Source organism: Dipodomys ordii, unplaced genomic scaffold (assembly GCF_000151885.1).
Source record: "Dipodomys ordii isolate 6190 unplaced genomic scaffold, Dord_2.0 Scaffold12, whole genome shotgun sequence".
Lineage (NCBI taxonomy): Eukaryota > Metazoa > Chordata > Mammalia > Rodentia > Heteromyidae > Dipodomys > Dipodomys ordii.
The window spans coordinates 1,899,864-1,911,359 of NW_012267228.1; the positions used below are offsets into that span (position 1 = coordinate 1,899,864).

The 11,496-nt window shown below is 54.1% G+C and overlaps 1 protein-coding gene across 1 annotated transcript in view; it reads right to left on the reverse strand.

Moving 5' to 3' along the window:
* Positions 1-669: 669 nt before the first annotated feature.
* Positions 670-11,496, reverse strand: part of Tsen2 (TSEN2 tRNA splicing endonuclease subunit) — a 14,381-nt gene continuing 3,554 nt past the window's right edge. The window contains exons 3-11 of the mRNA XM_013010412.1: positions 11,013-11,049; positions 9,923-10,379; positions 9,044-9,121; positions 5,649-5,699; positions 4,251-4,389; positions 2,878-2,914; positions 2,237-2,348; positions 1,538-1,627; positions 670-988 (exon numbers count right to left, since the gene is read on the reverse strand). Coding sequence (XP_012865866.1) covers positions 929-988; positions 1,538-1,627; positions 2,237-2,348; positions 2,878-2,914; positions 4,251-4,389; positions 5,649-5,699; positions 9,044-9,121; positions 9,923-10,379; positions 11,013-11,049 — 1,061 coding nt within the window. The 3' untranslated portion in view covers positions 670-928. The remainder of the gene's footprint in view (positions 989-1,537; positions 1,628-2,236; positions 2,349-2,877; positions 2,915-4,250; positions 4,390-5,648; positions 5,700-9,043; positions 9,122-9,922; positions 10,380-11,012; positions 11,050-11,496) is intronic.

Consider the following 11,496-nt stretch of genomic DNA (forward strand, 5'->3'; position numbering starts at 1 on the left):
GGCGGGGCGTGCGCCCGCAGTGCCCGCTCTGCTATCTGCTTGCCAAGAGGCCCAGGGCTGCGGGCCTCGAGGAGCCCCGGGCTTCCTCCGGCCCTCTCACCCCTCCCGGCCAGGCCCTGCCTTGCTAGCGCGTGGATGTGGGGTCCTCACCCAAACTCACGCAGACGCCTCACTGTCGGTGCAGTGGGGGTGCCGGGTGGGCTCTTTAAGGGAGTCAGGTCCCTTGGAAGGACTGAGGGGTTCCGCGGAGCAGCGGAGGGTGGAGGCAGGCCCCGGCCCCGCCCAGTCCAGCCGCCGCCCCGCCCGGCCGTGACAGCTCCGAAGCCCCGCGAAGCCCCGCGAAGCCCCGCGAAGCCAAGCCCGGCGAGCCCTGCTCCTCACGCGGACACCCCGTCTTTGACTTTCACTAAAGGTGACGCCCGCTCACCCTCCTCCCGGAACGTTCCCTGCGCGCTGGCTTGGTGCAGGTCTCTGAACACGCAGGCCTGGCTGCGCTGGGCAGACGACGGGGCACCGGGGAGAGCCAGGCTGCAGTAGCTGACAGGTGACAGGCGGACCGGACAGAGGCTCTCCAGTGCTCGGGTTAGCGCCAAGCCCACAGGTACGCGGACACACAGATCCTGCCTTTCCATTTAAAGCAGTGGGACGTGGGGTCCTGAGTTCACTGCCAGTGCCACCTCCCAGGGACAGGGTGACAGGAACTCAGCCTGTGCCCAGATCACGGAACTGCCGTGGGGCTGGACTCGCCAGCTCCGACTTCCACAGCGCGGGAGGAGGGACGGCGGGCGCTCGGGTGGAGTCTGCAGTCCTTTCCAACACCAAGGCTTCTGTGGTGTGCCGGCCGTCCTTTAAAACTTCAGTTCCAGGACAGGACATTGTACCCACCTGCCCGGGCCCTGGCAGGACACGGGGAGGCTGCACTGGGCCACTAAAGTTCATCCGGGTCACTTCTCTCTCGTGAAGAAACCCAGCGACTGAGGATCACCTCCTGCAGGCAGGAAAAATGAGAAGTGCTGAGTCTCTAAGGTTCCAAGCACATGCTATCAGGCCAGGCTCCAGGCAGCGGTGGAGAGGTGAGCCGCCCCTGCTCCGGCTGGCAGACGATGTGAAAACACGCAGCCGGACGCCCCAGCCCCATGACAGCCAGCCTCGGGGAGGAGGGCACTGATGCCCCGGCGATGACAGCTGGGTGGGAGGCAGGGCAGCGTAGAGGTGGGGGCTACGCGTGACAGAAGGCAGGGGCAGGCTGGGTATGTGTGTGTGTGTAAGTGTGCATGCAGGGCTACCCAGGGCCAACACAAACATGGATGATTCCACAGTGGACCGGGCAGCCCTGGCGGGGGAGTTGGCCAGGGGGACAGGAAGAGGCTCAGCCATCATCTGAGACATTGAGGAGGGGAGGCATGAGAGGCCGGGCCTGGCCACTGAGAGGCCACTGTGGGGGAGGGGGGGAGGGCGGGGGAGAGGTTCCGGGGCCTGGAAGGTCACACAGTAGTGCCAGGACTCTGGGCCAGTGCATGTCTATCTGTGGACCCACCTGAACTTTAATTCTCTTCATGCACTCCGGGGACCCCATTTCCTCCTCAGTCATGGTGGAGGGCTTCACCAAGTAACACAGCAGAAGCTCCTGTGAGAAACAGCGGCGAGAGTGTGGGCAGGCATGCGTGCATGGCACACACGGACACATCGCTTCCCCCAGCACCCGCCGAGGAGCGAGAGAACGCAGGTGCAGCGCACTGCGCATGTGAACATGGAGGGAGACTAAGCTCAGGCTGGGGGCCAGGGGCTCACGCCTGTAATCTTAGCAACTCAGTAGGCTGAGATCCAAGGATTATGGTTTGAAGGCAGCTTGGGCAGAAAAATCTGTAGGACTCATCTCCAATTAGCCAACAAAAAGCTAGAAGTAGAGCTGTGGCTCAAGTGGTAGAGCACCAGCTTTGAGCAAAAATAAGGGATGTCAGGAAGTTCTACAAATGACTGTTTTTAGTCAGTTGTGGGGCCTGAACTCTGGGCCTGGGCTCTGTCCCTCAGCTCTTCAGCTCAAGGCTAGCACTCTACCACTTAAGCTACAGTGCTGCTTCTGGTTTTCTGGTGGTTCATTGGAGATAAGAGTCTCATGGGCTTTCCTGCCTGGGCTGGCTTTGAACCGTGATTCTCAGGTCTCAGCCTCCTGAGTGGCTAGGATTACAGGCGTGAGCCACTGGCACCAGGCTTCAAATGACTTTTTTGCAGTTACCTTGGAGACACTGGCTGACACTCTGCTCAGCGCAGCCAAGGACTTCCAGCTGAACGGCCTGCGGGGGGCGCCCTCAAAGCAGTCATCAACCAGCTCCACCATCACCGAGTAGCTGCAAAACACGGGTGGGTTAGGAGATCAAAACCATGCAACCAACCTGCTCACAAACACTGCCTGTCTTCCCGAGAATGAAGCTACAGGAAAAGCACACGCGTCCTGACCCTAGACACCCTGACGGCTACCAGAACCCTCTCTCTCCTGTAGCCTCAAACTTGCAGCTGGCTCCAACACAGAACTGTAGACAAGGAACAGAATTTCCCAGCACAATTGCAGACAGGTACCCAGGGTGCCTGGGGCGACCACTACGTACCTACACCGACTTCACCACAGACCCAACACAGTCTTCCACCCAACAGGGGACCGCTGGGGGTGAGGGCAGAGGCAGGGGCCTGTTTCTGAGGTGCTGGGGACGGAAGGGGGGCCTCCCACATGCCTCTGGCCACCAAGCCACGCCCCCAGTCCCACATGGACATTTGCATGGGTCCTGGTCAGGCCAGGAGGGACCTGGTTTTTAATCATCACTATGGCGACAATACCGGAAGCCCTGTGTGGCCTTCAATCAATTAAAGAGTGCTCCAAACCTTGCATGGTAAAACGGAGGGCCTTTCCGGTACAGCACTGCAAAAAAGAAAAAGACAGCCTATCACCATGCGCCATCGACGGTGTCCTCTACTGCTAAGTTGTTTTTCTCTGCATGTGCGCTCTGCCCTGCGCCCCGCCGGCACGCCTTCCTCCCAGAAGCCGAGTGCCTTTCCTGACGCAAGTGAGTTCCCAAGGCCCTGGCCCCCCAGGTTTCCCTCCTCGCCGTGCACTTCCGACCAGTTGAGCACATGTGGCTCTTGCTCTCTCTCTTCTCCCTGGCACTGGGGACTAAACACAAGGCCTCCCTGTGATCCTTATCTTGCCTCTTCCCTTACACTCTCCATGGTAGAGTGTGAACTGTATCATGGCTGTGAAGTTCTGCCAGGCACCTGGCCTGCAATGCTAGCAATTCAGAGAGAAACATCAGGAGGAGTCCAGTTCCCAGACAGCCAGGGCAAAAACACTTCCAAGACCCCATCTCAACAGAGAAAGCCGGGCACGGTGGAATGTGCCTGTCGTCCCAGATACAGCAAACAAAAAGGGAAACCCTCTGATACTCTACCTCAAAATAAAATAAAAAGGGCGGGAGCAGCAGTAGAGCGTTGCCTAGCAAGCGCACAGCCCTGAGTTCAAACTATAATACCACCACTCCACGCAACACCCCCCCCCCACCAAAAAAAAAGCAGGAAGTTCGAATGATGTGGAGCAATCCTGTATTACTCCCAATGTGCTGAGCAGACACTCTGGCTGGTTCAGCTCTGGGGCTGGAGATGAGTGAGACTCAAGCCCATCTGAACAAACAGCCTATGCCTACTTCTGGAAATTCAGAGCAGCACATTTGCTGCTGCGACCTGCTGAGCATGTTCCTGCCTCAGGGCCTTTGCACTTGCCATTTGCCTAGTATGTTCTTTCCATTTTCACCTGCCAACTGCTCCCCACCTGTGCTCGCAGCTTCGAGCTGTTTCCTGACCTAAGTAGCAGCCTTTGCTCCGGCCTCTGCTCATGACATTCCTCCACGGGGCGCCGTGCTTTTTGTGTCTGTGGTGCTCACAACTGTGTTTTCTGTCTCTAAGCAGCGCCTGGCCACTGGGGGAGGGAGTACTGCGACCACACCGGTGCCTGGGCTGGAAACCCCGGCCCCTGGGGCCCAGGCAAACCATGCCACGCCTGACCTACAGGAAGTCTCTAGCAATCCACCGCGGGGAGTCCTGAAGGGCAAGGATGGCATGCGGCAAGCGGGGGTCGTGGAAGACAACTGAGGGCCGGGCAGGCTGCACGTGCGCTCCGCGGCCTCCCATGAGCCAGAGGCCCCAGGAGGGCGGCGGCAACCGCCCGCGGCTGCCCGTGCCACCCCTCCCCGGGAGCTACTCACGCAGGTCCGTCCCGTACTTGAGCCCCACCTTGGGCACCCAGCCCTTGCTTCGGAAGTGGTGGTAAGCCATGTACGTCGTCCTGAAGGCGGGCTGCACGGCGGTGAACGCGCGCCAGAGCTTCACAAGCGTTAAAGGTTCCTGCGAGGGAGGGAGGGAAGAAAAAAAGGAAGGGGGAGGGAGGCACAATGAAGCATGTGTGCCTGCCCTGGGCCAGGGCCGGCGGACCCCTGGGGGCCCAGCTGGAAGACTGAGCAGCGCCATCTACCGGCTCAGCCAGCTCAGCCCCACAGAGGTGCTAGAAGTGTGAAACACACCGAGACCCAACTCACTACAAGAAAGAAGACAAGAACGCATCGTTTTTTGATCTATGAACGATGTGATGTGATTCAAACTAACATCACCTGTTTTTAATTTAATGTGGCTACTAGAAGAAATCTGCATGCCTCCCGAGGTTCCCGCCCCCCCGCAGCTCCTGCCTGGGCTCCCCGTGATTCCACCTGCTGACAGAAGCAGGAAAGTGGCAACTGAGGCCAGAGGTACTGCGTAGCTGCAGAGCCCATCTCGGCGTGGAGGAGGGGGCAGGGGAGGGGGACCGGCAGGGGAGGGGGACCGGCGTGGAGGAGGGGGCAGGGGAGGGGGACCGGCGTGGAGGAGGGGGCAGGGGAGGGGGACCGGCGTGGAGGAGGGGGCAGGGGAGGAGGACGGGCCAGGCTTTTGGAGGATCATATAATCTGCATATGGGGGTAAGCAGCTTTCCTCTTTCCCTGCTTGAATCCCTTTTTCTTTCTTTCTCCTAGCTTCTTGCTAGGGATTCGGGGAAGAGTGAGGAGGGTGAACACCCTTGCTGAGTTCCCGACTTGAGGAGAAACGAGTTTGCCGTTCTCCATGTTATAGGATGTTGGGTGCAGGTGTATCATCTGCAGCCTTCATTAAGCTCAGTGACGTGCCTGCCACTCCTAGCTTCTTCCGAGCTTTTACTGTAAAAGGATGAATTCTGTCCAAAGATTTTTTCTGTGTCAACTGAGATGATCATGTGCTTTTCTTACTCTTGGTCCTGTTTCTGTGTAGCTACATTACAATGACTGAATCACACATGCCAGCCCTTAGATTCTACTGTTGCATATTTTTAGTACTACTTTGATGCTGAGTTCCTGATCAGTATATACAAAAAACCCTCCTCCTGAGAGTAAAATTCAATTTAAAAGGGTCAGATCAAAGCTGGCTTTTACTTGAACAGTCTTCATTCAGAACCCAAAGCCAAAACTCAGGAAAAGACACCTCAATTCCTACTTTAATCAGTAGGGGTTGGGGTATGGCACCAGCGACAGCATTTGGCTTTAAATAAGAGAATTAGTATGGCCTGCTGTGGGTGGAGGACTGTCTAACGAACACCTTACCTCCTCATAGTGAACACTCAGGCATCCCAGGGCATACGCAAGGAAGAAGGCCTGCAGACAGCAAGGGGAAAGCGCGTTAGAAACGCTGCCGTGTCGCTAAAAGCATGAAGAAGTGCTCGGCATCCCTGGCTGCAAAGCACATGCAGATCAAAGCAACTACGAAATTCTATCTCATCCCAATAGAATTGGCCAGCAACAAGAATACGAACAATGAAGCTGGCCACTGGTGGCTCACGCCTGGAATCCTAGCTACTCAGGAGGCTGGGATCTGAGGGTCACAGTTCAAAGCCAGCCTGGGCAGGAAAATCTGTAAGTCTCTTATCTCCAATGAACCATCAGAAAACCAGAAGTGGCGCTGTGGCTCAAGTGGTAGAACAGTTGCCTTGAGCTGAAGAGCTGAGGGACAGCGCCCAGGCCCAGAGATCAACCCCTCGACTGACTAAAAAATAAATAAATAAATACAAAGCAAAAATGGACCGCTGCCACGCCGTGGGCTAGGGCTGCTGCGGCTCAGGGGTGGAGCACTGCCCTTGCCTAGCATGCTCAAGGCCTTGGGCTCCACCCCCAGCACTGCCTTAAAAAATAGTCCATGTTCCTGGAAGAGTCTTACACAGACTGAATTGTTGCCACCTCAAAAGTAAAGTGATGTTCTGGGCTGGGCATAACATGCCCATCTGTAGGCGGATTGTGAGTTTGAGTCCTGATTAGAAGTCCACAGCAAACCAACCAAAGCAAACTAAACTGTTCTTAGCTTCTGGGCCATACAGGGAATGGAACTCAAGACCCTGTGCATGCTGGGCAAGCTTGCTGCTCATCCTCATCTATCATTACAAACCACAGCTTATCCTTTACCGTGAGGGGGACGGGGGCATCCGGCCCACAGGCCATACAGAGGCCCAAGAAAGCGCTGATGCTTCCGTACAGTTGGAGAGTGACATTATAAATACGCGGACAGCAGAGGAGGGGTGCCCCGCCTTCCAGTACAGGATCAGCTTCTCCCCCATCAAAGCCAGGTAACAGGACCTGGGGTTCCTCATGGGGTGGGGTGAGGACTCAGTAAGGTACGGCGTCTATCTGCCACCAGCACAGGGCCATGCGCACAGCTCTTCCGTTGCTCCCACTCCCCGTCAGCTCCTCTCCACCCTGGAGTGGAGCCTGAGGTGACAGCTACTTCCCCATGGACTGCCCCAGCCCACAAGATGGAAGCAGGTACAGAACCCGGACCCTGTGAGCCGAAGCCCGGCGGAGCCGGCTCGCGGCCGGCCACTTCCACAGCAGGCCTTATCCGAAGTGCACAACTGCTCACCCCTTCCTGTCCCACCCAACCTCTCCCTCAGCTACAGGGACTGCCCATTTCCTATTCTCATCTCCAGCACCTAACCTAACACGTGGGTGGCACCAGGAAACGGGGCAGACAGCGTCCTCCGTGAGCAGGGCACACCCCTGCTTTGTCATCCCCACAAGGGGCTTCCTGGGGTTCTCATCCCAAGGATGGAAAGAGGCCAAGGAGAGCAAGGGTGCTCTAGACAGGATGAGGATTTCAGTGAGGCAGGCGCAGGCGCTGAGGTTGGAAACCAATCTAAAATGGAAGATGAGCTCAGGACGGGCGGTGCTCTGGTTAGGCTTGAACCCTTTTTGCTGCAGTGCTGGATGGTCTGGGGATCAAATCCATGTCACAGGCATGCTGTACAAGCTCTACAACTTACCTATTCCCCCAACACGGAGTTTTAAATAGTGGAATCTATATGCTACGTTTCTTAGAAGACAGTTCATACCTCTTAACTTTTTTTCTTTTGTGCCAATGCTAGGGCTTGAACTCTTGCTTAGTTTTTTCACTCAAGGCTGGTGCTCTACCACTTGAGCCATACCTCCACTTTGAGCTTTTTGCTGAATGAGAGGTTTGTCTGCCTGGGTTGGCTTTGAACCTCATTCCTCAGATCTCAGCCTCCTGAGTAGCTAGGATTATAAGGCATGAGCCACCAGTATCTGTTTACCACTGTTGCTTTTTTCCTTAAAAATTCTTCCTTTATGTCTCTGTGCCAGTCAGACTTTGCACTAATGTGACAGCAGACCTGACGTAGCATGAACGGAGGGAAGATTTACTTTGGCTCAGAGGATCTCGGGTTTCAATCAGTGGCTGGGCTCACAGGAACAGCCCACTGCATGAGGACAGGAACAGAGAAGAATACAGGAAGGGTGGGGGGGAAGGGCAGACACAGTCCCCAAAGGACAAAGCTAGAAACTCCCTTCCTCCACGGGGTCCTGCCTCCGCTCCTATTATGAAGCCTTGAGGGGTGAGTCCACTGAGTGGGCGGGGCCCTCTGGGATCCAGTCACTTCCCCCAAATCCATCCACCAGCTGGCAAGCGGGCCCAGCACACAGGACCACGGGGATACTTCACCTGTTCTGACATAGGATAGGAGGGAGGATTATGACTTATTTCCCACATGGCCAATCAGCCCAATACCTCAGATCCACTGTCTTTTCCTTACGGATAAGAAACACTGTTTTTACCATACTTGGAATTCTCATCTATCCGTGGGTATGGTTGTAGACTCTTCTGGTTGATCTTTCCACTCCTACACCAGTACTACATTGTTTTAATGATTTTATAGTATCTTCTACTACCACTACCAACAATATGATCTCTTTTTTTCTTTTCAATAACATCCCTAGCCCCAAGGTTGTATACTTTAGATGGTGAATTATATGGTATGTTAATTATATTTCAACAAAGCCATATTAAAAAAAAAAGCTGGTGAGAATTAGTGCTGAAACATTCAATCTGAAGTCCTAAACAGAAAACAAGTACTCAGCTGGGAGTGGCAGTGTACGCCTGTAGTCCTAAGGATTGGTTCCTAGTTCTAAACGTAGTGAGAAACTGTTTCAACCTCCCCACTCCCCACCACCACTACAAGACAAATGCCAGAGGAACCCTCTTTAATCCTTCATGAAACAATAGAATTGTCCTCAAATACACATTTTCTTTCTTTAGCAGTGCCAAGGTTTGTTTTTGTTTCTATGGGTTGTGGGGCTTGAACTCTGGGCCTGGGCGCTGTCCCTCAGCTCTTCAGTGTAAGGCTACTGCTCTACCACTGGAGCCACAGCGCCACTTCCCAGTGCCAAGGTTTTAATGTAGTACTTGTCACCACAGGTAAGCACTCTATCATTGGCCTATAGACATTATCTCCTCAGCCCCAACACACAACTTAGAGCAAATGAAAAAGGCTGAGACGGGAAATGTAGGCAGGCCTGTTTCTGAGGCTGCTCATGGTGACCCCAAACCCACGGCTGTGTTCTGTTCAGAACCGTTCCGTGAGACCGCTGCGAAGGCCGGCTCCCGGGAAGCATCCCGCAGGGCCTGCTGGGAGCTGACAGGCTTGGTGGACACATACCTCCTCCAGGCTGAGCTGCAAATACTCAAAGATCCTATACGGATTCCTCCGGCATGTTAATCTCCGCCTGTGTACCCACTGAGGAGAAGGAAAGAAATCAAGCACAGAGCAGGGACGAATGCAAGCCCTAATAGAGACACTGCGCTCTAAAATGATAAACTCTCCCGAACTAAAAAGCTGCTGTGGAAATACTGTGAACACACAATCCTCGCTTATAAAAATAACCTATTTCATCTCCCTTTGTCTATGAGTCTTGTTGCAGCTTGGAGCATTTTGCTGGATTCTGCGATCAACGTATGTTCTTGACTTCATAAACCCGTTCTCTCTCATGCGAGCTGTATTGCAGATCATATGTAAAGGATCACTGCATTTCTTTTTCTCCCCATCAAAGGAGAGGAATTATTGGTCTTGCTTTATATTGCTAGCATGTTATTTAAACAAGTTACTAGTGTCCCAAGAAATGGCCCTGACAGCCCGCAGGTTCCCTCCAACTTCATCCCACATGCTTGGGGCTGACAGGCCTGCGTACAGAGCTGCCTCCAGTGACCAGAACAGATGGCTGTGGAGGGAGTGACTTCCAGGAGGCTCTCTACCTCCATACATACTATTGCACCTGCAGGGGGCGCCCAAGGGTCCCAGTGAGGCTCCATACAAACCCCGCTTCTCCCCATCCAGACACGCTCAAAGTTTAACTAACTTATAGATCGGGTGTAGTAGGAGTTAACAACGACCACTAACAGAATAACTGTAACAACGTACTATGGTAAGTGGTGTCAGTGTGGTGTCTCTCTCCCCAGATCAAGACAAATCCAGGTATTTTCAGTCTGTGGATAATGGGGGCTGCCCATAAGGAGAACTGGGGTGCTTCCTTTTACTTACATCCTCCGCTAGGGTGCCCGCCTCCTGCTGCTCATCACACAGGCTTTCTTCCACCAGCACGTACTCAGCCTCGGACCCCATCTGTCCTGCTGGCTGATGTCCGCTCTGGGCGCTGAGGGGCTCTCGGGGCAGAGCTGCCGTGTCCTCTACCATGGGTCCCTCGAGGCGGTGTGCAGGAGGCAGGTCGTGTCCAGAGCTCTCCTGCAGGCCATCAGGGTGCCCACCCCGCTGTCCAGAGTCTCCATTCATCACAGAAGGACCCTGGGTCTCTGCTGTGTGGCACAGGGTGGAGGCGACCTGGGAGCCGCGGGCATCGCACTGTTCACACTTTTCGCTCCTCCCTGTGCAAGGATGTCCAAGAGGTTTTGTGAACTCCTTGAGGATCTCGCACACTGTGCTCTCATCCTGGCCTTGTCTCCGCATGACCTCCGTGGCCCATTCCACACGACGCTCATACCTGCAAGCAGAAATGCATCAGTGCCAGCATGTCTGTACCAGGCTGGAAGACTGCACAGTGAACAACCGGCGCGTTCCTCAACAGCAGATCCTGGGTAAAGGTTGTCTTCATATACTTCTGCATATTCTAAGTGTCGTGAAAAAAGCATTTATTGTTTGGTTTTTGTTTTCAGTGCTGTTCCTGGGGCTTGAACTCAGGGTCTGAGTGCTGTTCCTGAGCTTTGTCTTGCCCAAGGCTACTATTTGTTCTAATACTTGAGCCATAGCTCCATTTCTTGCTTTTTATGGCTAACTGCAGATAAGAGTCTCACAGACCTTCCTGCCTAAGTTGGCTTCAAATTTCCTAAGCTAGCATTACAGGTGTGAGCCACTGGTGCCCGGCTTTTTTTTTTTTTAAGAGCTTCATCTGATAAAACTTAAGTCACCATTTAACAAAGTATGAAAATGTAAGCAAATTAAAGCAGAGAGTTCACTTAATGCATTTCCAATATGATTTGAGCCACATAAAACTCAGATTCTCTAAAACCTGTCTATGCAAAAACAAAACAAGAAAAAACCTTGCATGTGAAAAAGGCTACCTAAGAGTCTTATTTGAGCTATAACTATAAGGAAAGCCAAGCTTCAGGTCACTTACTTCTTTGACGTGATTATAGGCATGCGTGTCTTCATGTCTGCAACAACAAACACAGTCTATTAGTGTCCGAGATGACGTCAGGTTTACAAAGGCACACAGCTGGAAGGTGAGTGTGCGTACTTGTTTTGCTGGCCATGCCTCCCTGCGCTCAGCCCGGCAAGCGCTTCAATCAACCTGGCCCCTGCCGCTGGGCTCCCCAGACCCTCAACTCTGCACCCCAGCTCAGCAGTGGCCGCGGGAGAAGGGTACCTCTCCATCACATCCAACCACTTGGGTGAACACCAGGTAGAGAGCAGAGCACAGGCCCCTGTACCGGGGAAGGGTGGGGACGTGGGCACAGACCTGGGAAGCGTAGGCTCGAGCTCCAGCTCAAGAAATCTCGATGGGTCTTATTTTCTTTCTTTTTTTTTTTTTTTGGTCGGTTGTGGGGTTTGAACTCTGGGCCTGGGCGCTGTCCCTCAGCTCTTCAGCTCAAGGCGAGCGC